The sequence below is a fragment of the Dermacentor andersoni genome, chromosome 1 (assembly GCF_023375885.2).
Source record: "Dermacentor andersoni chromosome 1, qqDerAnde1_hic_scaffold, whole genome shotgun sequence".
Taxonomy (NCBI): Eukaryota; Metazoa; Arthropoda; class Arachnida; order Ixodida; family Ixodidae; genus Dermacentor; species Dermacentor andersoni.
Genome location: NC_092814.1, coordinates 122,337,481 through 122,364,172, shown reverse-complemented (window position 1 = coordinate 122,364,172; position 26,692 = coordinate 122,337,481). Strand labels below are relative to the sequence as shown.

At 47.2% G+C, this 26,692-nt stretch overlaps 1 protein-coding gene across 1 annotated transcript; it reads left to right on the top strand.

Moving 5' to 3' along the window:
• Positions 1-134: 134 nt before the first annotated feature.
• On the top strand, positions 135-24,827 carry LOC126544039 (uncharacterized). Its single transcript, XM_072285906.1, has 5 exons — positions 135-309; positions 8,361-8,422; positions 13,775-13,882; positions 16,272-16,298; positions 24,674-24,827. The coding sequence occupies exons 1-5, from the start codon at positions 198-200 to the stop codon at positions 24,755-24,757; spliced, it is 393 nt and encodes a 130-aa protein (XP_072142007.1). The 5' UTR covers positions 135-197; the 3' UTR covers positions 24,758-24,827.
• Positions 24,828-26,692: the final 1,865 nt, after the last annotated feature.

The following is a 26,692-nucleotide window of genomic DNA, read 5'->3' as shown; positions in this document are numbered from 1 at the left end:
TATATATGTGTTCAATCTGATCAAACAGCGCGGGTGCCTGGCATGCCAATAAAAGAAAATGCAAGGTCGACTTAGGGGCCCCCTTTTCTCCAGGCGGCTCCTATGTGTGAGCACAGAATATAAGTTATTCCATCTTGCTTATGTGTCCAGGTCGAGTGCTCCGCTCAATACGGCGGCCATCACACTAACTGCTCACAATGGATGGCAGCAACCTTCCACGGCCGGCGCTCACGCTGCTGCTGATGGCGACCACCTTTCTGGCCGACAGACCCTGCGGGGTCACTGCAGCCGGACCAGCGCTGCTCTGCGGTAAACGCGTATTTCGACTATATCGGTCACACTCGCAGGTGTAGTATCCCTTGCGAATACCCATAGAGCCCAGTGGCGTAGCCAGGAATATTTTCCTGAAGTGTAGAGCGGGGAGGGGGGGGGGGGGGGTGGGGCACACCTCCCACCCGCGGTAGCGCTCCTGCTAGAGAAGACAAACGCGCCCGTTCAGCATCTCACAAGCGGTGGCAGCCTTTCCTGTGTTCAAAGTACACAACATCAGTGCAAGCACGTGTTCTTTGGACTATTGCAATTAGGAGAAGAAAACTGGAGCTTCCGCCGCCTTCGCAGTATTGTACTTGCGCTCCCGAGGATCCGGTGCTCGCTACGGGTCCGCTTGGCGAGTCAGCTCTTCCTGAGCAAATAGCTCGATAGCAAACGATGCTGTACTGTGAAAGACGGGCGCCTGGTAGCATAAATGTACTTCCTGGCAGCAAGAAGCGTTTGGGCCGAGACTCGTGCAGACCTCAAGCTGAAAGGAAATGTGTGCCTAAAAGCGATGTTGACGCCCAACCTCGTGCAAAGCAAACAGACGTGGTCGATGAGGCTAGTACTATATTTCGTTGTTTTGCGTTCGCCTGCTCAGAGATTTACTATATCGGCTACCAGAGACGGTCACGCCTCCCTAGGCGCACTGAGCACGCAGTTTCAACTTCGGATAAATTTGGGTATAGTTCTTCAGAGCAGTTCCTTTGCAGTTCATGTAGTACATGGCATTATTTCGACGCTACCAGTGAGGGCGGGAGCCGCCTCTCGTGAAAAAACGTGAAAGCTGTGGGAAGTGCGGAGGAGTGATTCGCCAGTGTTTCCCTTGTGTTATTGTTGTACATTGTGTTTATCTTCTGTTTATTTGTGTTTTGCTTGTGTCTCGAACTTGAAGTTGAGGATTCGCTTGCCGTTTCGCTTGAGCTTGCTGGACTTGAAGTTCGGGATTCGTTTGCTTACGTTTGCGTGCAGCTTGTATTTTACCTTTAACAAAATTCGAGTTAGCTTGCCTTTTCTGCCGTTTCCCTCGTGCTTTCTGAGCTTTAACCGCAGGATTCCCTTTCCTTCGCTGTTGTTGGGCCTCGACCGCTGCCTAACGAAGCTGGGGATTTTCGCCTCTTCGCTGACGCTTGGCTTCTGCTTCACGTTGTCGCACAGACGAATCGGCCCTCGCTGTCTTTCGCGAGCGAGCGCCCGCTGACGCCCGATCTGTGCCAACTGTTCGGCGTTTGATTGTGGCGGGAAAGACCGGCGCTTTGTTCGCAGGTTCTATGGATGGATGGATGGAAGGTAGGAGCGTCTCCTTTGAAACGGGGCGATGGCAGTTGCCACCATGCTCAAATTTTTATTTTGCCTTTTATTTTTATCTGTGTTGTGTGTTATTGAATTTCTCGATTTTCTTTAAATACGTCTTCGTACCCTTTTAACCATACGTCACCTCTCTGCTTTTGAGCCACCAATCCTCCAATCGCCTTTTGCTAATTTCCACCGCATATTTATTTACATGACTATTATTATCTCTGAACCCTAGGGCCTCAGGAAGGGCGACTGTGGCCGCATCGACATCGGGCTTGATACCATCACATTTTAGTATGAGGTGTTCCATTGTTTCTACATATTTACCACACACAGTACATGTGTCTTCTTCTTCGTTAAATTTCTTTTTATTGCTCCGCGTTCTAAAACATCCTGATCTAGCTTCAAAGAGTAGGGCACTGCCTCTTGAGTTATCATAAAACGCTTCCTTCCTGATCTGCTGTTTCCAGTATCGATATAGTTCCACACTATGCTTCTTTTCCATTGAATTTATCCAATTTTTGCCTTCCGCGTTTTTAACCTGTCGTTTAATGCTCTGTCTTTGTTCGTCCTCGTGTCCTGTATACTTACTGGTTAGCTTCCTAGTTCTTTTCCGCCATTGTGAGTCAACGCTCTTTCTGTATAGGTATTTAAACACCTTAGCTGCCCACCTGTTATCGTCCAATTTCTTCAGATGTTTTTCGTATAGGATTTTACTCTGAGCTTCCCGTGCTTCGAACGATGCCCAGCCCATATCTTCCTGCACTGCTTCGTTTGTGGTTTTCCCGTGGGCACCTAGTGCTAATCTTCCCACAGCTCTCTGATTTACTTCTAGTCTCGACTGAACCTCTGCCCTTAAACACAGGACCGCATTCTCGAAAGTAAGCCCCGGCACCATTACTCCCTTCTAAATAATACCTCTCAGTACATCATATCTGTTGTACCCCCACAATGCCCTATGTTTCATTATCCCGGCATCTCTTCGCCCTTTTGCTATGAGAGACTGTTCGTGCTTTTCCGTGTACATCTGCCCTTTGTTTATCCATACCCCGAGATATTTGTATTCGGCCACTCGGGGTATTTCATGGCCTTGTATTGTAAGCTCCTGATCAGTGGTATCGTATTCAGAGAGGCTGTGGCGCCCTCTCTTGACTAGTTTCGCTATCAGCCAGGGTGCCTGAGATCCAACGACATTGGACAGACGACATCCCGGGTCCCTAATGTGCTCCGCACTTAATACGCTGCCTCTGGCGGCGTTTGATAGAACAGTTGAAAAGATTATTCGCCGAAGAACACCTGCACTGCTCGTGTCTATCAACTCATGGCTGATGCGCTTATCTCTGTGTGCCCAGGACCCCTCATGTACTGACGACGCATTATACTCGCGGGCACAATAAGAACAAAAAAACATGTATGGTTCTATGTTGAGCTCGCACACCAGGATTCTTCGTGGATAAGTAACGCTGAGGGAATGGGACGTTCATGTCCTGAGCATGCATAGTTCCGCAGACCGGACATTTAATCAAAGTACGTTAAATGGACGCTAAATAGTAAAAACAACTTGAGCTATATTACTAAATTACCCTTCTGCAATGCGGAAAAAGACACTGTTACGGTGAGAATTGGCTTGGTAATTCATGAAAGGCGCAAAAACTAAAATCGGGTGGCTAGGCCACCTTACACAGTGATAAAAGCAAAGTTGCCTCCCGTAGGGGGCCCTATCCCACTCCCTTCCGGAGAGCGGAGATGCGCGTTAATTCCACTACTTTTAAATCCTCGGAATGATGACAGTTGAGCCATTCCCACTCCCGGAGTGGCTGAGCTGATACATTGAAATCCTCCAATGCCAGTTAATAAAACGCTTTCCTTTTTTAATTGCTTAGTGCTTGCATTTGCGTGCCTATTAACTGAAAACAATATTTCAAGTCTCAACGATGTTACAAATAATATTATGTACTTTTTTTTTCGCTCAACAACAAACCTCTTTCTTTGTGGCCTGTTAGCTCTGCTTCACGATGTTTTCTGTGACCTCTGCAATATCCACTGCTTTCGAAATAAGTATTTTCTCCATTTAGTTTCGGCGAAGACCTGTGTATGGGCTGTCAGAACTTTAGCATTAGCCCTTAAAAGAAGCATCTCACGAACACACTGAGATGGCGGAGCACATGCCTGGTCAATGCAGGACTTGTACTTTAGAAACTATATTTCGCTAGAACATATGCAAGGTGAGTACTCTACTGTTTCACGAAGTGCGTACTATACAAGGTGAGCATTTTCCGTGACGTGTTTTAATCATAGCTGAAAATTTTATTGCATTGGCCGTCAAATAGCACTAACAAACATATATTCGCTGCGTGGCTAAAAGGTCAAGAATATATGACGTGATCGCAAAATATATTCAAAATAAAATCAGATTCTGTAGTTCTATGTGCCAACACCACGATATGATCACGAGGAGCGCCGTAGTGGGGGACTCCGGATTAATTTTGACCACCTGGGGTTCTTGAACGTGCACCCAATGCGCGGTACACGGACGCTTTCTTTGAATTTCGCCCCCATCGAAATGCGGCCGCCGTGGACGGGATTTGATTCCGCGACCTCGTGCTTAGCGGCGCCACACCATGCATAAGCGCAACAACACAGCCTCTAAGCCGCGACGGCATGTCAAAGCATATTCATTTTTGAGGTCAAAATATCTCCAAAGCATGTCAATTTGTGGTAACAACTTCTCACGCACTTCGCTTTGCCGAAGTCCCTCCACGGAAAATGTTTTCCAAATAAAATCCCCCATTTCCAAAAATCTTCAATTCCTGCAAAGCTATGTTTATTCGAGTAAAGAAAAACACAAAATCAGTTTTGCGCCATTGCGCATGCCATGCATTATGATATATTATTCTGTCACTTTGATGCAAACAAAAGCGAAACGCATTGATATATTTCGCAGGGCGATCTTTTTCGTTCCACATTTACTGGCGTCTTACCGGCCACCATCATTTACAGCACACCTCTCTCACTGCATGTTATCGTGCCTTCTGGATAATTGATCGACTGTATGACAAAAAACATGGCGCCCGTTCAAAATCACCGTGCACTGGCGCAACCCCATAGGACATGCTTTTTGCCCTGCACCCTTGTGTCGTAGGTCAAACATGATCTCACTAAAGCGAACCATTCTTGAGAACTGAACGTTGCTGTCTGTAAAGGGCCCCTCACCCAGACACATTGGTTTACCATTTCGGTTATACGCTGGAAATTGTTGCGTGCCCTCTAGGGAGCGTTCTACCGCAAGAAATGTTCAAAATGGTTCATTAATAGCCAAGATAGAAATATTTCAGGGTCGCGAACCCATGACTTCGGGAAGCGAGCGTCACCGCCAATAAGGACACTCTCTCCACGTGCCCCCTGTAGCCTCCGCAAGCGAAATTTCTTCCCTGCGTTCTCCCATATCGGAGCTGGAGGATCACGTAACTCATCCGTCAAGGGCCCCGCCTTATTTATTTATTTTTTCTCGCGCTTTTCTGCTGCGCAACGCACTTCCACCGACGGTCGCAGGCGCGAGCTGTTGCGTTTATCTCGTTTCGCGCAGCGCACGATTTTGCGCGCTGTGCACGAAAACACCTGACTGGCGGTATAAGTCAACGCCACACGAACACTGAGGCAGACACAAGCGGATCGCAGAGCACGATCCCGCGCTCGAACACGGTAGAAAGTGATGCAGTTTCGCTCTCAGCGCGTGTGACTGCACGATGTGGGAACAAGCAGACAAAACGGAAGTACATCTCTGTTGCTACGGTACGAAGTAAAACAAAGACACGCAGACATTCGGTTTGTGTGTTTTACTATTTCTCCAAACTTCAATTCGTCGATTGAAGCAACACATCAAAGAAGTAACTGCTGTTGCCTTATTCGCCATGTCACGTGTCCCTATGAGCGACGTCACAGCACTGGCATGTACGTAGGTGCACTTGCGGTGCACCTACGTACATGCCAGTGCTGTGTTCTCCGGCTACGAGAACACATGCCAGTGCTGTGACTCTCCGGCTACGACTGCGGTGCCCGCGAGGAGAAGGGCGCAGGGCGTTTGGTTTGAAATTTAAGCTCTTTTTCGCGGCACGTAAGAATGTAAAACTTAGCAGACACGATCGTTAGCACGGATTGTATGCGCTCCACTTGTCAGCTCAATATGGCCAGACCTACTGAGAAGCCCTTTAAGTTGACTTGAACCTTGTAACGCAAAAAGGTTTCCGCGTCTTCAGAAGTATAGAATATGTGCAGAACTACGATATCAGACGTGTGAGCAAATATGCACTCACATAGGGGTCACCCAGGAGCCGTTATTCGGTAAAAACTGAAAATGTAATAAATCGGCCAAGTCTAGTTTATTCTAATTGCCAAATTTATCGGTTTGGTACCGTCACTTATATTATCTCTGTGATGAAAGGGATTTAACGGAAACGTGAGCGACCTGCACGGTGCAGCCACCTCGTGGCGCAGAACTGAATCACCCAAACACAGAGCTCGTATTGTTGTAGCAAAATGTAAAACATTTTGAACATATATATAAAAAAACCAAACAATTAGGGCTTTATAACGACGTTCCCATTCTAACTCCATTACCGAATCTCAGGGTCCCATTCCAGTCTCATTCGATCTGACTAACTGCTGACACCATTCCTTTCCCATTCCATTCTGGATGTTTGAAAATGTGGTATGATTCCGGAATCCTTCCAACTCCGGAGTTGCCACTACGCAACTCTGGATGGAAGACGAAATCAGTCGAGAAACTGCAGGTAGCTGCGCGAATAGTCAGCTTTACGAAGACAGAGCCCAGTGCTTAAAGTCATGGGGGCAGGTCAACTGCAGCACTGCGGCACCCATTCAACAAGCGCTGGAGGTGATTTTATTACCAGTAGTGCCTTGTGCGGGACAAGTCCAACTCTCCAATTTATCGATTAAATGTTTATTCGCGATTAATCGACTGGTGTGGCAAGAGCAAGAACAGAAAAGCCGGTATCGTCGTACTGCTGCATGCATTTCTCCGAGGCCTTGCACAATGAGTGTTACCACCTTCGTTCGACTAAGATTATTGGCACAGCACATCTGTCCCATGAGCCACCTGAGCGAGAAGGTACCTACTCGTGAATTATTGAACGTTCACCTTGGTTTATTTAGGTTACCAGTTACTTTTCATACGTTTAGTTATGCACTATGAGTGCTGTGTTATACAAAAGATGCATGAATTTTGTCCACTTTTTCAGGTAAGTAGGCGTGAAACCATAAAATATATCGTTGTAGTGCCTGAGGTTGTCAATGAAGCAAGGCAAGTAACGTTCTGTGTTGCAGCTAGACTTATTTGCTTTGAGTTCACATGTCTTTAGCTATTTACCTGCCTAGTTGCATTTGGATAGACATTTCCAAAATGGCAATTTTTTCTAAGTGCTTGATTGAATCGGCACATTAAATAAATGCCCGCAATACACTCAGAATGATATATTTATGTGCAGAACAACGATAAAGATTTGTTTAGTACTACAGAAAATTGGAATTTGGCTTTTTCATCGCCAATAAGGTAAACAAAAAGTCAACGTCCCAAACACAATTTCTCTGGCCTGTAAGAGTTATGACGAAACCGACTGCCACGTAGAATCGCATTTAGTCATGTAGCAAAGCCTAGTACGGCACACATCAAACCCAATAGCACAAGGAGTGCCATTCCAGCCTTCACAGCGCGTCCGTGTTTCTTTATTTTTTAAAATATTTTTCTTTGTCCGTAATATCTCAATCGCTTTCGACTCCAAGTTCTGTTTTCTTTAGTGTCTGAATAACTTTCACTAATTGCCCTTGTTGGGCAGTTACTTAGCGGAAAGCTTTGCTCTTTCTTTTCTCTTTTAGTAATCAATCTATTACCGCAAAATTTACGAAAATAGAGTTCTGAAAGAATGCTTCATCAATATGAATTTACTTAGTGTTTCTCTTCAGCGCCCATTTAACAGCAGACTTCGAGAGGGTCGAGAATGCTACTCGATCTGTGGAAGTGGCCGCCTTTTTTTTTTTAATAAAGCTTGCGGAGTGTGAAGCGCGGTCACATTTCTTCGCCAAACACATCATTCGTTGAGGTTTCCGAAGGGAACTTTGTATGCTCTTTCTTGGGCTCCAATGGAGCCATAGATTTGTTGATGGCGTCAGTAATTTAAGCGTAAATGCAAGATGAAACGTATAAGGGGTTCCAGCAAGTACGGACGCGAGCGCAAGTAAGAAGAAACGGACAGGACAACGCTGGTTGTCCTGTCCGTTTCTTCTTACTTGTGCTCGTGTCCGTACTTGCTGGAACCCCTTATACGTTCACCATGCACCAACTGGCCCAGCAAACCACACTACGAAACTGCGAGATGAAAGTTTAAAAAAAAAAAAAGACTCGCTGCAACGTAAACACTCGCCCCATCACGGTAGCCCAGTGGCGTTGCGCTTCTGAGCTAAAGGTCGCTGGTTCGATCCCAGCCACGGCGGCCGCATTTCCATGGACGCGAAATGCAAACAAGAAAAAAAAAGGGGGGGGGGGGGGCAAGAAAAGAACCGCCCGCGTACCTAACTTTAGGTGCACAGTAAAGCGCCCCAGGAAATCGAAATTAATCCCGAGTCCCTTATTACGGCGTGCCTCATAGGTAGATAGTGATTTTCCGAAGTAGAACCTTAGAACTTTTTTTTTTAACGTAGATACGTGAACATTCGTGTCATTTGATTTCACTCTGCAGATATGCCGAGGGAAATGAAAGTACATTTACTCAAGTGCGCTGAGACGATTCTTCAACAACATGTGAGTGTTTATATTTGCTGGTGAGCTAGTTCTTAAACGAACGTTCGATTATCCTAATTTTGCTTGCCAGGTTATTTTGCGAATGCTGGCAAGAATCCGCAAAGCCTCGCAGTTCAAACAAGTCATTCAAACGTGACATTTTGCTAGCCTGGCGCAACAAACAAACAAACAAACAAACAAACAAACAAACAAACAAACAAACAAACAAACAAACAAACAAACAAACAAACAAACAAACAAACAAACAAACAAACAAACAAACAAACAAACAAACAAACAAACAAACAAACAAACAAACAAACAAACAAACAAACAAACAAACAAGCAAGCAAACAAACAAACAAACAAACAAACAAACAAACCAAAAAACAAACAAACAAACAAACAAAAAATTGCACATTGCTGCCACTTCGCAGCAATGTGCTTTACAGCAATATAACCCGAATAAGGCGTCCCGAAATCGCGTTACCTTGATCGAGTCTCCTAGACTCGCATCAGGACAAAACACATTTCGGGAATGCACTGAGAGAATATTTGAGAGAGTGTTTTGGCAAAATGACCTCCAGATCTGTGTAATGTTTTGCGGGACAGACCTCCGTAACTTAAACTTCATTCGTACATTTAAGTGGCTTGTGGATGTCAGTGTCGGCCAACCCTTTCTTTTTTTTGTCGTCCTCCCCCTCTTCCTTATCATCACTCGTATCCATTGCTAGAAGAAGGCATCTGCCAACGATTACAGATTACTCAATCTTGCGTCAACCTACACCACTATATGCTCAAAATTTCTTAGTCTTATCACGCCACCCAACAGCACTCGGCAGTTTTCGACCAGCACCGGTTTTCGGACATGTGCCGTCATAGTTGCGGTAAAAAATGCACTGTTGTTACCGCTACTCTTTAAGAAAACGAGGTTTTCTGTAGCATTGCCATTTGTTGGGCGTGTTGGTAAATTGAAAGCATATTTAGCGCCAGCAAACAAGGACGGAAGGGAGACGACAACACAATGCGCTAGCTTCAACAACTTGATTTTCAGGAAGTACACCTATATAAACCATGCACAGTGGCGCCACCTCATCCAAATCTTATCCATCCAAAAAAGCCGTCTCCTTATCTAACAGGTCGATTGAAGGGGCACTAACACACGTGTCTCTATTCCGCCAGATAGCCTGCGCTTCAATGATCTCTCGCACGTCTTTATCTTTGTGCTTTGCAAGAACCCGACAGGATTCATAGACCGGCGCACAGCCGCATTCTTGACAGTGGGTTGACAGATGACCGATTTGCTTATTTTTCACAGTTTGGCAATGTTCCCGTAATCGGTCATTAAGACATCTCCCTGTCTGTCCGATGTATTTCTTCCCACAGGACAGCGGAAGCTCATATACAACACTTTCTGCGCAACACTTTCTGCATTGTAGCACAAAAGTAGCTAGAACGAAAATGGATTTCGTCGGACAATTCGAAAATCAATAACGCGAGAAAGGTGCAGTCTCAAGAATTATTTTCAAGTAAATTGGTCTTCCGAACTCACCAGCTACTATTCATAAATTGAAATCTGTACGTGAGTAATTAATTAAGAATTTTGATTTCTCGAGAAAGTAATGGCCGCCGCCTCGTGGAGTTTTTTAGCTCAAGGTTTAAAATTGTGCTATCTCTCACAGGCAATTTTTTTTTTACAAAATTGGTGCAGTTCCTTGTAATGATGGTTCGCGGTTCGAACCCCGTCCAAGCCCCAACATTTTTCAGGCATACACGGGGTTCGAGCCAAGAGCCTAGGGAACTCGATTTTTTACCTCTACTTCACATCACTACCAAATTTAAGCCAATACGTTTAACGTTTGCAAAAAAAAAAATGCTTATTCAATGGAAATAATGTTTGAGGAAACGATGACTCCCGGACAATACATTTAATAAGTCACTCTTGCAGTCTGTGCATGAAGCGGGCCTCCATGTGTACATACGTAATTTTATTCAAAAATCACACCGCGTGTCAATCCCGGCGACTAAAAAGAAATTGGTGAAACCTCCCGTCCCATGTCCTCTGGGTTATGAGGAACATCGTACTGGAGGTGGTCGGGCTCCCGAACGTTTCCGACGCTGCGTTTTTTTTTGTTATTTATTAAAAAAATTTTAACGTGCATCTGAATCGGCGTCAGGAAGGCAGTAAGCTATCGCAGGAGACGAAAGATCTGATCAAGAACCGCCAATGTATGAAAGCCTCTAACCCTGGTAGTAACTCCGTTAGACAGGATGCCAGTAAGCTATCGCAGGAGACGAAAGATCTGATCAAGAAACGCCAATGTATGAAAGTCTCTAACCCTACAGCTAGAATAGAACTGGCAGAACGTTCCGAGTTAATCAACAATCGTAAGACAGCTGACATAAGGAAGTATAATATGGATAGAATTGAACATGCTCTCAGGAACGGAGGCAGCCTAAAAGCAGTGAAGAAGAAACTAGGAATAGGCAAGAAGCAGATGTATGCGTTAAGAGACAAAGCCGGCAGTATCATTACCAATATGGATGAGATCGTTCAAGTTGCTGAGGAATTCTATAGAGGTTTATACAGTACCAGTGGCACCCACGACGATAATGGAAGAGAGAATAGTGTAGAAGAATGTGAAATACCACAAGTAACGCCGAAAGAAGTAAAGGAAGCCTTGGGAGCTATGCAAAAGGGGAAGGCAGCTGGGGAGGATCAGGTAACAGCAGATTTGTTGAAGGATGGTGGGCAGATTGTTCTAGAGAAACTGGTCACCCTGTGTACGCAATGCCTCATGACCTCGAGCGTACCGGAATCTTGGAAGAACGCTAACATAATCCTAATCCATAAGAAAGGGGACGCCAAAGACTTGAAAAATTATAGACCGTTCAGCTTACTGTCCGTTGCCTACAAAGTATTTACTAAGGTAATCGCAAATAGAATGAGGAACTCCTTAGACTTCCGTCAACCAAAGGACCAGGCAGGATTCCGTAAAGGTTACTCAACAATAGACCATATTCACACTATCAATCAGGTGACAGAGAAATGTGCGGAATATAACCAACCCTTATATATATAGCTTTCATTGATTACGAGAAAGCGTTTGATTCAGTCGAAACCTAAGCCGTCATGGAGGCATTACGGAATCGGGGTGTAGACGAGCCATATGTAAAAATACTGAAAGATGTCTATAGCGGCTCCACAGCCACCGTAGTCCTCCATAAAGAAAGCAACAAAATCCCAATAAAGAAAGGCGTCAGGCAGGGAGATACGATCTCTCCGATGGTATTCACAGCGTGTTTACAGGAGGTATTCAGAGACCTGGAGTGGGAAGAATTGGTGATAAGAGTTAATGGAGAATACTTTAGTAACTAGCGATTCCCTGATGATATTGCCTTGCTTAGTAACTCAGGGCACCAACTGCAATGCATGCTCACTGACCTGGAGACGCAAAGCAGAAGGGTGGGTCTAAAAATTAATCTGCAGAAAACTAAAGCAATGTTGAACAGTCTCAGAAGAGAACAGCAGAATGCGATAGGTGGCGAGGCACTGGAAGGGGGTAAGGGAATACATCTACTTAGGACAGGTAGTGACTGCGGATCCGGATCATGAGACTGAAATAATCAGAAGAATAAGAATGGGCTGGGGTGCGTTTGGCAGTCATTTTTCGATCATGAACAGCAGGTTGCCATTATCCCTCAAGAGAAAAGTGTATAACAGCTGTGTATTAGCAGTACTCACGTACGGGGCAGAAACCTGGAGGCTTACGAAAAGGGTTCTACTTAAATTGAGGACGACGCAACGAGCTATGGAAAGAAGAATGATAGGTGTAACGTTAAGGGATAAGAAAAGAGCAGATTGGGCGAGGGAACAAACGCGAGTTAATGACATCTTAGTTGAAATCAAGAAAAAGAAATGGGCATGGGCAGGACATGTGATGAGGAGGGAAGATAACTGATGGTCATTAAGGGTTACCGACTGGATTCCAAGGGAAGGGAAGCGTAGCAGGGGGCGGGAGGAAGTTAGGTGGGCGGATGAGATTAAAAAGTTTGCAGGGACAACATGGCCACAATTAGTACATAACCGGGGTAGTTGGAGAAGTATGGGAGAGGCCTTTGGCCCTGCAGTGGGCGTAACCAGGCTGATGATGATGATGAAATCGGCGTGCTCGGGCTCATAATTTGCACTCCGGCTCCATCGGAATACAGCCTGGGCGGACCGGGATTTGTTTTCTAAACGGTGGGCAAAAAATTCCGGCAGCACCCGTTTCACAATAACCGTCGAAGTCAATGCGGTGACCATTAGCAATGCTGCGGGCAAACCGTATTTCCGAATATAGCTTTACTCCGAATCCGTAGTAGTGGAATTAGAGTAAGCGTGTTAGTCGCATTAATACACGCATGCGCCGCAGCGCGACCGCAGACCATGGCATGTGCTTCAGACGCCACGTGGAAAACTTCACTAAAACGAGTCCTCCCAGCCACTTCCAGTGTTTTCCCGTTGGCACTGTAGAAGTAGGGTTCAGTATATTTGATATCTAATAAACGAAGACGCGCTTTCATAGGCTTTTATTTCAGGTGCAAAACTTTTAGTTATTGTCAGCTATAGAAGAGCGCGCCTTCTTCCTCCCTTTTATCAGTCGGACATGCACCGGCGGAGTGCGCTCGTAGCAAGTCGATAGCGGTTAGGCAGTAAGGCACCATTAATCCCATCCTCCTCGCGGGCATTCGTGGTGTAGACAATAGCGAACAGAACAAAAAGAGAGAGAGGGAGAGCGAAAGAGAGAGAAAACGGGTGGTGCAGCGCACTAAAGCGTCGGGTTGGTGTGTTTGACGAACGCGTTTGACACGGGTTAGAGTTCGTCCAGCACCGGAGAAAATTTAGTTTCTTTTTTAAATGGAACGTCCGAGAAAACGGCTATACAGACACGGACACGCCTACCGTAAAATGGACGAAGTATCCGAAGAATGCTAATCGCTATAAACGACGAGTACACGAGCAAGGAAAACAAGGACAACGCGCTCTCTCACGACTGAAGAAACATTTATTTCGGCGCCATGCGTTTAAACACATAAACGCGCAACGACTTGCCCAGCTTCTCGTTGCTACAGAGGACGATATTCGAACGCCGGGTAGGCCGTGACACCAAAGTATTATCGCGGCTTGGTACCGTAAAGAGTTCTATACATACATGGATCATTGCGTATTATTTTCTTGAAGAACATCGATCCGCTTAAGAGCACGCGCATCCTGCACGCGGAAACAAACGTTGTTGAAGATCTCGAAAAGAAAAGAAGCTGCGCGCATCGCCGTACTCGGGCAGGGATTCGCTAAAGTGGCCACGCGTGGGTTGCTCTGCTTTCGTGAAGGTCGTGGCGCTGCTCGACAAGCGGTCCAAGCGGTTCTTCAAGGGACGCAACCTTGTGGACGCCCTCACCGACATGTGCATCGACGGGGCGCAGATCGTCAACAACAACGTAAGTGTGCCATTTGTCTGGCGTCCACGACGAGCTCGGATAGACCCTCGGCCCAATTCAAAGGGCTTAACATCGTCTGTCGAGCGTCCCGTATTAACTTACGCCGTCATGTCAGTACGCGAGTGTCGCACAGACGTCAAATAAGCTATATTGTCGTCGCTTAGTATTTTGTCCATGCGATTGCGGTGACGTCTCCTGGTGGTCGCATGCAGCCTCTGGTTGCGCAACTTCGACAGTGGCGAGAAAGAGACGTGTTTTGGCCTGTATACTCGGTGATTAAGAGTGTGTTTTTCATGCCTTTAAATACGGGAAAGTGTTACTCGGGACTCGAGCCCAGGAAAGTGTGCCTACACATCAGCCGTGTAAGGCAAAATTTATCAATTAAACTGTCATACTTTGCACGACAATCGTATTAGAAGCCAAGGTGTTCATATATCGGGTGACCAATTTCCATGGAAACAATTTTTTGCGAAAATACGCTTTAACCGATGTGATGATGGTGGGTTCGCTATTCGTTCTTTCATCGCGGCGGAAACAAGAGAAGTACTAGCCGTCACAATCGGCTCGCTAATGAACACATTCGTTGAATAACTGCATAATTATTGATTTTCACTCCAGCATTGCGATGGTATAGGACGCCGCGGCAGGCAAAATCAATTCATACGATTTTAAAAACGCCATCCGTTGTTGGGATAATGCGTCGACAAAAATCGCCTTTTGTCGCTTCGATACCGAAACATTGAGCGCAAGAGGTGCTGGAAGCACTGCCCACGTTATTCTCGACGCCGCCATGACGTAGAGCAGCTCGCTGAGAAGACTTGGGGCGCGATCGGAGATATTTTGTTCGATACGCGTTCTGTTCAGTTGCTGCAACGTCACAAAGTTGCAGTATGCAAAATTTGTGACAGCGGGGCGGAGAGAGCAGCCAATCAGGAAGCGGTGACCTCCCCGGAAGTTTACTTCCGTCGTTTGTCGTCTGCTTGCAGACAGTATACTACAAAACGAAATGTTTCTCGTCTTCCAAATGAATGAAATCGTTACCTAAAAAAACGTATTTTATCTTTTTAAGCCCAAACACGTTTTCAAATAGTAGTACGTGTCACTACTGCAATTTATAACTATTAGGTTCTTTGCGTCGTCCCTAGGTGGTGTCGCGCACAGCGAGAAGAAAAAAGAAAAAGAAAACGACGGGAGGAGTGGCGCACTTTTCAAGGGGCAGCGACAACATTCCAGTGGCTCGCTGGCACCAATGATGTTGTCGATTTATCTGTACAACCAACGAATTATTTGTTTCGAGAAACAAAAACGACGCCGCAATTCACTTTCTGCCATTTCTTCAAACGCGTTTCGCACCGCCACCCGCTCTCCTCCTTCCTCTAGAAACGCCAGCGCAACAACAAAAGTTCCCAACGGAAGCGCCATTTTCTCGAATTAAACTATGGATTGGATTCAAACGTGCTATTCCGCAGCCGAAAGAAAGCCGAAAAGGCCGCCTGTTGGATCCAATCCAATCCACCAGACGCGCCATGCGAAGCCGTATGATCGCTCCAAACTTCTCAACTCCCGTCGCGTTCGGACGAAATGCTCGGTGGGCGGATGATTGACAGGAGCGTGTCGTCATTTTGACGTCACCAAAAACGGGGCGGCGCCCCGCGGCTGGCGACGTCGGCGCGGAGTAGGCCAATCGCGCGCGCCGGTAACCGAACGAACGCGCCGAACAACCATCTCCGATCGCACCCTTGGTGAGTCGCTCCACCCGTCATCACGCGTTTGTACCGCAAGCGACGGCAGGTCGCCGAGACATGATCATCGGGAGACAGAATGATGAGAGGCGTGCACTGGCTACCTGTTGGCGGAAAGAAACCACACGAAGCGGGAAGCATCACGCGGGCACTTATTCGGACACCTATCGTGTGCGCAGTATCAGTATGGAAGCGGGGAAAAAAAAAGAATTTTCGTCGACGAATAATGTCTCAACAAGGGATATGGGGTTCTTAAAACCGCGCAAATTGATTTTGCCTCTTGCTGAATACTCCTCCAATACTACCGTTGCAACGTTTATGTTAAAACCACTCATTTAACGCCTAATTATCGAATCCGGGTTAATTAGCAAACGGACTAGGACGGCCACTCGACCATCTAGTGTCCGCCATGCTGAAAGAGCCAATAGTGAAGAAAGCATCGTCGCATCAGTCTCGCCGTGGATGAAGCACGCGCCGGTACGAGCGCGTCAACTGTTCGCCGCGGGCGCCAGAATGAGGCTGAGCACCCTGCCAATATAGCTCGCCGGAACGAAGCACTGAAGGACCGTGTCTAACCATGCTTAACAGAACTTTCGCTCGTATAACTATGTTCAAGACACGTTGAAACCTGGCCATTTTTTTTTCAGGTTGCTCTTACAGTGATGCAAGTGAAGGTATGTACGGTCAAGAGCCCGTTTCATTTCATTTAGTATTTCTCTCGAGAGCACGGTGCCCGAAAAGTTTAGGTGGAGCCTCCTCCTGTGTGATGTTGTATATAGGGGACTCTTCGCGCAGCTCACTCGCATGCTTCGCGAAGGCTACACCACTGATCGGCTTCCACCGTTCCAGATTTAAATGCGTAAGCATTTCTATGCTTGCCCAACGAGGAAACGCCCGTCCGTCCTTTCATCCCGTAAGACGATCGCTTTCCATATAGAGCCCACAGAGCCCCAGAGCGACTTTACCTTCGTGCTGCCTGTCGCTTCAACGCGAACGAAGCGGCGAGAACGCAGCACCCACGAAGGTCTCAGCACACGCCGCACCCTGCCCATTTCGCAGATTGCTGTCAAGATATGGGCCTGCGCGGCTCTCTTCAACGCGACGCTGCGAAAACGCAGCGCGCAGAGCTATCAGCGCTCGACACACTGTCTACATCTCATAGCGCTTTCGTGATACGGTCCGCGCGGCCGTGCCATACGCAGCCGCCGCCGGCCGGAGTACGTTTCATCACGGTTCATAATGATTCGACACGTATGGACAAGGCGCTAACGAGCGATAACGGCTTATGATGATCGGAACTTTATCAGCGCCGCCACGTGCAGTACTTTGCTTGGGTTATCAATGCACCTTGCGCCGCCGTCCGCACCATGCAGTTCACGTCGCCGCAGCGCTGCCGTTAGTACTGGCCGGATCAGGTTTCATAACACTGATAATGATCAACACCGGGCGGCATGGAGATGAGCAAGTGGCACAATGCTTACGCATACTTAGACAACTCCGCGAAGAGTTTCTACGGGAATTCTTTGAAGAACTGGAGTCGGCAAAAATTGAGTGAAAAGGATGCATAGGAAGGCAGGGAGGTTAACTAGAGGTAGTTCCGGTTGGCTACGTTTGTACTAGGGTGTACGAGCTATTATAGATTCACTATGGCTTGTTAACTTGGATAAATTGAGTCAGATAAGGTTGCAGAAGCTCGCTGCTCCGGCAGTGATGTAGCAGCGATCCGCCTTTGCTGTAAAGCTGTTTGCGATAAAAACACCCATTTAACGCCGTATTGTCGCGTTTCAAGAATTTAAAAAGTTAATATGGTTATTGAAAATTTCTTCGTGTTCTTACCGCGAAGAATTAGATTCTGCGGTTTTACGTGCTAAAACTGCTGTTCGATTGCGAGGCACGCCATAGTGGTGGACTCCAGATTAATTTTGACCACCTGGAGTTCTTTAACGTGTGCCTAAGTATACGTACACGAAGTGTTTTTGCATTTATGCGCAATTGAAATGTGGCCGCCGCTGCCGGGATTGAACCAGCGACGTCGAGCTCAGCAGCGCCACACTATAGCCATTAAGCTATTGCGACGGATCCCTTGCTTTAAAATGCGCCAGACAATTAGAGGACCTAAGATTCCTTGGCGCTTATATACGTACTACGAATGAATCTGCCATACAACCTCGTTCACCAGAACAAGAGAGTTTCGGTGGTTATTAAATGCGCGGAAGCTCTCGCAGTACGCTGGTGATAAACAATGGGGAAATCAAAGTTGTGTGCTCATGTGCTAATTTGCTGACCTATGAAGAGCAAATAAACTTCCTTACATCCGCCGTGCCACAAGTTACAAGAGGCACGTCGCGAAGGGCCCAGCAGGGCCCCTGTATACGTTAGTCGGCTCAGCGTCCGCACCAGATACAAGGACAGCAAACAGCACCAGAGAACACGAGAAACAAGCATGCAATCGAGAAGATCACAAGGCGCACGCAAATGAATGTTTATTTCTTGATGGCGCAAAATAAATGTTGTTTGACAAGACATAAACCGAACATACACATCAGCTCAAGTACAAAGAAAAACAAACCTACTCCGTGATTTTGGGAAGTTACCGCAAGCAAAACACGACACTTGAAAGGACCAACACGAAGCCGTACTGACAACTGATGATTTAATGAAACGAACGTCAAGCTTATGTAGATCAGACAAACACGTGCACCCGAAAATATATATTTTTTTCTCTTTTTTTAGCGTATGCTGCTCTAGTGCGCATGCACAAGAAAATAATGGACAATACGCGCAAAGCTGCAACGCAACTGCATCATAACTTTCTTGCGCGCTTTGTTCTTTATCTTACGGTGCACGTGCATATGTTATAAAAAAGACACGTGCGGGTTCACGCGCACTTGCGGTCACTGATAAGCAGGGAAGCTTCCACTGAGTTAATCGGTATTCTATCTAGTGTCCTGTTGGAAGAGCCTAGCAGACGAAACTTCCGTTTCGAGTGAAAATTGTGCGCATGCGCTACTCTGGCTAATCTCATCGCTTCGCGGCGTTAGAAGGCGCTGACTGGCCAGCCAACTAATCGACGATCGCGTGATGCTGTTAAAGAATCGGTTGACTGTGCAGTGTTGCGATTTACAGGCTTAGGATGAGAAGATTTAAATGACAAAATTCGTTTGTTAGCTCTTGGCTGGCAGGCCCAACAAACCTGCCTGGATGAGAAAGGTAGCCCTAAATCAAGAAAACGTAAAAAAAAAAGAAACAATCTACTGGGACCTCGTGAGGGGCAACTAAAGGTGCTAAGCATGGCAGAAAAACGAATATCACGTCAAAACACCCAAGAAAGCACGGAACTTTAAGCTGAATGCATCCATAATTCCACACACTCACGCCGTTTCACATAAGCTGAATAAAGTGGGTGAAAGTTCGGGCGTTATAAGGTGGTCTTGTCTACACCAGATAAGGTCGCAAAATTGTGCAGGGCAGCAAATAAAGAAAACAAAAGTTGGAAGGCGATTCAACCTCTAGTTGAAATCGATGAAGGACAATGGGCCAGACAACGAAATATTCCTTACCTCAGTAAGGATGGCTTCATTGCGGTGAGGCCACCTTATGTCACTCTGAAAGCTTGCTTACTGAGGGGCCCTCAGTGAAGGTTTCCTTGGTCCTTCCTCAGCGTAAGGTAGCTCCGAAGCTACCTTCATGCGTCCTTACGCCGCTCCTGACCATGAACCAACACTTCACGTCACTGCTTAGCCACATGACGTTTGCTTGCGCATGCGCGCTGTCGCCCGCCTGCGGAGATGCATGAGCAGGCATAGAGTTTCTCACTACATTACCTAGAGGGAAATCTGGCGCTGCTGCGCTGTGGTATGCATGGGAATGCCGGTATATTGTGGATTCGGAGCCACGTCGGAGCCACGTCGCGTACGTTGCAGCCTACCACAGATGGTTGCAACACGAACGAAACAAAATCAACGTGCTCATCAGAAGAGCGTACAAGACGGCGCTGGGCCTGTTCGAGTCCACGAGCACGAACCGCTTGTTACAACTCGGATTACACAATACGCTCGAAGAAATAGCCGAAGCGCAACGGACTTCTCAACTGGAGCGGCTGTCCATGACCAAAGCCGGGAGGAAGATACTGGACGATCTGGGAATTAGACGCTCGAACGAGGTGGAGCTGAAGCTCCCCGTCCCCGAAGAGGTCCGACGCCAGACCAGAATCAACCACATACCGAAGAACATGAATCCCGAGTTCAACAAGGGAAGAAGAGCGGCGAGGACCAAGGCTCTCATTGACCAGCATGCCAACGACGAACACGCGCGGTACGTGGACGCGGCCGAATACCAACGGAACGCCTTCACAGCGGTCGTTATAGAGGCGTCAACCGGCGCCACGAGGACGGCAGCGAGAGTGAGAAGCGCCGGAGCGGAACAAGCGGAGGAGGTAGCCATCGCCCTGGCCATCGCCGACGCAGACTGCCACAAGGTGCTGAGCGACTCCAGACAGGCGGTGCGAAACTTCGCCAAAGGCCAAATCTGCAGGGAGGCTGAGCGCGTACTGCGAGCGTTCAAACTAAAAGAACGAAAAGTACGACTCAAGTGGTTCCCGGCGCACGCGGGCGACGCGTCGGGACGCAATGTGAACCATAACGAGACGGCACACGCAGTGGCGCGAGCGCTAACCAACCGCGCCCCGGCGACAGACCGTCCGACGTGGTTCGGAACCAAGGACCGCATGACGGATTACAGTGAAATCACGAAGGCCTACCGCCTGGCTCGCAGGACTCTCCCACCCCCGCACCCGAGACTGAGTCGAGCGGAGGGGGTAGTGCTGAGACAGCTCCAGACCGGATCGCTACCGAGACCGAGACTGATGAATCGTATGTACCCCGAGACATATCCGACAGATACGTGCAGAGTCTGTCGGAGGGAGACTGCAGACTACACGCACATGTTGTGGGACTGCGTCAAATATCCAGAAGATTCAAAATCAAGAACACTCCCACCGCGGCTTGAGGCAGCCGCAAAGGGCTACGACCGAGACGATCAGCTATGGGCCGTCCAGCAGGTCCTCGAGGCGCTCGAAAGGCACGGACCCAGCGAGCCGGCAACGGCGAGCGGAGGCCCGCGCCGAGTAACGGCGACTTCGAGGATGACGTAGGCCCTCGTCGGGGCGCGCGCGCGCCCAACTGCAGGCATAAATAAAGTTGTCTCCAATCCAATCCAATGTGAGCAGGGTACGTCTTGCCAGGCATGTTCGTTGCTGCCACACGTACGGCATGAGTGGCGTTGCTAGGCGTTGCACGACGCCGGCGTGCGAGCGTTGCTGGAGCACATCAAGTTTTGCGCTATAATGTGGTACTCTTTTACGTTCAGTAAAATAGAAGAAAGCGTGTACGCGTCTCTCTATTAGCACTTCAATTTAAATATTATGCGACGATGCACCATTCTTTAATTAAATAATGGTGTTCGCGTAAAGCTTTTAAGAGATCCTCTCGAACCCAGGCGAGCTGCAACCGTTGCTTACGTGAGGACGGGCGAAGGGAGCTTCCAGAGTACGCTTGCTTTCTCCATCGGTCCTTCGCTGTAAGGAGGCCTCACGTAAGGTTAGGAAGTGGCCGAAGGAAAGGAATGTTTCATTGTTTGGGCCAATGTCTTCCTGAAAGAGTTGGGGGTGAGAATTGCGTGTATGAAGCGTACAATTTATTGTGAGAGCCGCGCTGGAGCGACATTTGATTGACGCCTAGTGGAGGTTGAATCGCTTTCCAACTTTTTGTCATCAGACATCATCATCGCCATAGTCTTCGTCATGACAATAATAATAATAACCGTCGTCGTCGTCGTCGTCGTCGTCGTCGTCGTCGTCATCATCATCATCATCATCATCATCATCATCATCATCATCATCATCATTCTCCTAATTCACATCATAATTCTCCTAATTATCATCAAAAAGTCGTCATCAGCGGGCTCTCAGAATAAATTATATGGTTCACCATTATCAGTCATTGTCATCAATTTTGTCACATTTTTTTAGACTGCACTAGGTTCCGGATTGACCCACGAAAAAGGCTAGAGGCTAGAAATAGGCACACCCAAAATGGAAAAGTGGCAGTAACTCGCCAAAGAAGACATTGTCTTCAAAAAAGGAGCAATCCTCAGTGCACCAAGCAACGTAGCGACAGATTTGTGTCCTTTGCAGAAAAATTGGCGCACGCAATTCCTTTGTCATGCGGCGCGATATATGTAGGCCAAACGACAGGTTGAAAGAGCATAAATACAGTGCACGAAAGGTAATCTCTGGACATCGAAATTTTACGTCGTAGAGACTGCGGTTGCGCGCCTTTGTTGGAAGAGATAGCGTTTCATGCAGATCTGCTGATTAGAGAAATTGTGGAAGCTCTCAAGGTAAAACGGTTGTTCGAATCTTGTGTCTGCATGCCTTGTTTATGTTATCAGAGCAGGATGTGTGGTTCCTATCAAAATGTTGTATGTACGCGCAATAGGTTTTTTTTTGGTACTTCTGCTGATGTGCATCGTCAATTTATTTCACGTAAACCAGCATTTATTCTGCAATGATAAAGAAATAAACTCGCATTTGTTAGTGTGCGCCTTGTAATCGTCTCGGTCTCCCACCTTGCTTGTCTCTCGTGTTCTCTGGCACATTTTCCTGCCATAATGAACCAACTAGCCTAAGTATACGTTTTGACCAGATTTGCCCAATGAGGCGAATAAAGGCTATCGTTTTACGAAATAAGGCTACAGCCTCGATTAAATACAGGTGCAGGTCAAGTATTGTATTGAACATATTTTTTATCTAAGCGCATCGAACATTTTTAATACTCGCATTGCAAGATTGCGTAGATCGTATAGCTTAACTCACTCAGCGCGATGTTTTGCGAATGAGTCACAAGATCGCATAAGGGTTTCTAGGTCGTGGTGGCTCTGTTTTTACCGCAGACAGATAACCAATTTGTTGGCCGAGTGCTCACTATCGTACAATTAACACTCTAAAACACTGGCACCCTGCCACGTGACAATATAGGCAGCAATTTGAGAGTACCACATGAAAGCACACAATCAGAGCGGAAGCAAACGAATGCCGAGATGCCACTCGGAGCACAGCAGACAAAGGCGTGCCCTTTTGCTTGCGCACAGGGTCGCATTGGGCCAGGGCTACCGCTTTTATCACTTTTGAATATTCCTCTAACGGGACGGCACCCGGGACTGCGCAACCGGGCGCCGTCGGACAGTGATGAGTACATTATCACCTCAGCAGGATCGACCTTTTAAGTACGAGTGCCAAACACTTAGGTTTACATTCCTTTATTTAATCTTCATGACAAGCAAAATATACTTTTCATTAAGCTTATAACATAAAAGACGATGCCTATATCATATAAGATGCAGTGCAGAGCGACGTACAAGGAGACTGATTTTTCACAGATTTCTGTAGGATAGCCTGTTCAGGCACCGAGTGTTTCATTTAAACAAACGCCATGCAAGTATGATTTTCTTTTCAGCATAAATGTTATGGGGAGCGTTATTCACCTTAATTGAACAGAATCTGAGATTATTTTGTCGTAAAAATTCGTGACGGTGGAGAGCCCTAGTTGGCACGTACGTTTGGAATGGGATGAGGCAGCAGGAGAGATCTAGTGAGATGGACGGTTCAAGGTGGCGTACGCACTCTATACTAATCGAAAGGAGAAAGCCATGGTCTATTGGATGGACTTGAATGACTTGCGGGCGTTCCACGTCTTTCATTCTTCCCTCCGAACTGCCCGCCGTGGTTGCTCAGTGGCTATGGTGTTAGGCTGCTGAGCACGAGGTCGCGGGTTCAAATACCGGCTACGGCGGCCGCATTTCGATGGGGGCGAAATGCGAAAACACCCGTGTACTTAGATTTAGGTGCACGTTAAAGAACCCCAGGTGGTCGAAATTTCCGGAGTCCTCCACTACGGCGTGCCTCAAAATCAGAAAGTGGTTTTGGCACGTAAAACCCCATAATTTATTTTTTTTTTCCCTCCGAACTAAACTTGGTGGCAAATATTGAAGTGAACTTCGTAACTTGCGAGTGAGAAGGCCTTTGCCACACATTTTTCGTTGATATACTTGCACGCTTTCGAAGTATATTTATGACATAAACCAGAAATAAATAAAACGCATGCGTTCTGGTGTTTAAATCGTATAATTTTCTTTTATTTCATTGTCACCATTTCATTCCATCATACCTTATCAATCGGTAAAAAAAATGTGGCAGCAACCATCGTAGGATGATTTCGAAAGTCATCGACAGCTTCTTATGGATGACCCTGCTGTGAATCTCCATGCCATCCCATGATTCACAGCGAACCGCAAGCTTGCTGTAGGTTTAGACAATACTTTTTCGGCACAGCATCGGTGACAATATTCACAAAATTTCGACAGAGGCGCGTCTTGCGTCGAGCGATAACTGGATAACAGTGGTGACACGATGAAATAAGATATCACACTATACCGTGTACGCGATATCTTCATAACGGCCAGTGTTTGCGTAGCGCACGTAAGCAGGAAAGGAAGGACAGAGACGAGTCTTTGCTCGTCTTCCTTTCCTACTTTCGTGCGCAACGCAAACAACGCCGCCATGAACCACGACCAACTCTCCCCAAGTCTCTACCCTAATGCGCGACATCTGCTGACTCACACCACGCGCACGCCGATGAGGAGCCAGCCTCTTGCGATTTCGGTGACCTTACGCCGTGCTTGGCTGCTGGCGTTGACGCCAGCCAATCGGGAACCCCTCTATCTCTTTCCCTGCACCTGTTCTTCCTTCTCCACTCTTCTACCCTCCTCCTCCTTACTCCTGTTAATCTCTCCAGTTTATCGTGCGAGAACACCGTCCGTTCAACCATCCAAAGTGCGCGAAGTACAAAGAAAGCTATCGCTGTGATACGCAACATACTAGTTACTCTTTGGAGGCTGTTTTCAGGTGTACGGGGGATGTAAAGAAAACCGGAGAGGCCTAATGGCGGCATACTGAAATGATTTCTCTCTGTTCTTTTTTTTGACTTTGCAGGATGCGGACAAGAACGACACCGAATACGCTCTCTGGAACTGCATGAATGCCACACGCTACGTAATGCTCTACGGAGGGTCGTAAGAAACCGGAAATGCTTCATGTCGCGCAGCAGTAATAAAGTATTACTGCGGCAGACAGTCCGCGCGCCGTTTATTGTGTCCATGCAGTCGCTATCGTTATTTGACTGGCTCGCTGACACTCACTCACTCACTCACTCACTCACTCGCTCACTCACTCACTCACTCACTCACTCACTCACTCACTCACTCACTCACTCACTCACTCACTCACTCACTCACTCACTCACTCACTCACTCACTCACTCACTCACTCACTCACTCAAGGCCCTTTGACACTATGGCACATACTATAGATCCGTGGCACTCTCCATCAATGCAACAAGCACTTGATTTCTTGTTTGATTACCTTCAATCAATTGGCTTCCTCTCAAAACTCTAGCTGTCCATAGGACTACGTACATCGTATGAAAAGTAGGTATAAAAAGATATGAAGTGGAGTTATTAATGTTATTATTTTCACTTTCTTCTGCCCTGCTTTTAGGGCCTTTCTCTCCCCTCTCCCTTGCTGAGGAGCATGTAGGCGGATTCTTCTACGCCGGCAAACCTCAGTGCTTTTAAATAAAGAGCCCTCTTTCTCTCTCTTTCTCTCTCTTTCTCTCTCTTTCTCTCTCCAAGGTTCTAAGGCAATCGAGGGGCCACAACGCACGCCGTAGCGAAAGCCTCTTGTTTAATTTTCACCATCAACCTAAGGCGTTTATCTTGCACCCAAAAATCGGCACACGATCCATTTCCACGGAAATGTGCGTATCGCGTCCGCGACCTCATGCTTTGGAGCACAACGCTATCGCCACCAAACAAGTGTTTTGGCGGCTGTGGCGTGCACATTACTGCGCAAATCTCAATTCGCGCTGGCCGACCAAGATGTCACGACGTCTGATGCTCTGCGGTCTGCGGCAGTAGTTATGAGTACGCCAAAAGAAAGACCTGACACGAGCGAGGCGTGCCTCCTAGCCCGGGCCTTGATTCGCACTTGTTTGCATTTATTCGCACTCACTACGCGCGCTCAAGGTCACCGCTCACTCCCGTCTTTTTATCCCGTTTCTCGTCGAGCGCTAGGCTACAAGAGCAGACCTCAGGCACAGATCTCTCTATCCATCCTTAAATAAATGTCTCGTATTTCTCTTCTACGAGGGCCCCTTCAATTACGTAAATATAAAAAGACATTGGTAAGCCGTCAACGCATCGAACAGCCGATTTTGTGATTGATAAATGCAAGGTTCCATTAGCCACACAATATATATTTTTTTGCTTTATTATTCCTGAAATACAGCTAAAATAAACGGCACATTGGGGGCGAAATGCGAAAACAGCCGTGTACTTAAATTTAGGTGCACGTTAAAGAACCCCAGGTGGTCGAAATTTCCGGAGTCCCCCACTACGGCGTGCCTCATAATCAGAAAGTGGTTTTGGCACGTAAAACCGCGTAATTTAATTTTTTTTTTAAACAGCACGACTATACGCATTGTAGCCTGATTTAAAACAGCTGTTGCATCCCTATTCGAAACTCGCGCCTATGCAGCACCAGAAGCGGCGCGCAATGGAATGGGGCGACACCTTGACGGAAAGGCGTGAATACCGGAGTTGGCAGAGTCGGGCTCCTGCTAAAGCGTGGCGCCATTTACCAACGTCGGAAGAACGTTCGCCACTTTGAACAGACAAATGCACCGGCAGGGCTCCTCGATCAGGTATAGAGAAAAAGGCGGAGGGAATGGGTGAGGTGGGCCGATCTCAAATATTTGCCAGGTGGGAGGTGCCTTAAGGCGCACCTCTTCCGCTGCATACGTTCCGACTCCGCGTCACCGATATTCCATTTATATTTTGCAAATGAATGCATCGCATGCCACGGCCGGCCCATATCTGTAAACCACATAGCACGTCACAGGCTCTTTGGGTGCGTTAGGTTAGGTTAGGTTAGGTTAGGTTAGGAGCGGATAAT

What these genes read in the sequence shown, in the direction of transcription:
- LOC126544039 (XM_072285906.1), top strand. Translation starts at nt 198, where the DNA reads ATGGATGGCAGCAACCTTCCACGGCCGGCGCTCACGCTGCTGCTGATG. An exon ending in CGGACCAGCGCTGCTCTGCG is followed by an intron (nt 310 to 8,360) that starts GTAAACGCGTAT and finishes TTCACTCTGCAG; the next exon opens with ATATGCCGAGGGAAATGAAA. An exon ending in CGCAGATCGTCAACAACAAC is followed by an intron (nt 13,883 to 16,271) that starts GTAAGTGTGCCA and finishes TTTTTTTTTCAG; the next exon opens with GTTGCTCTTACAGTGATGCA.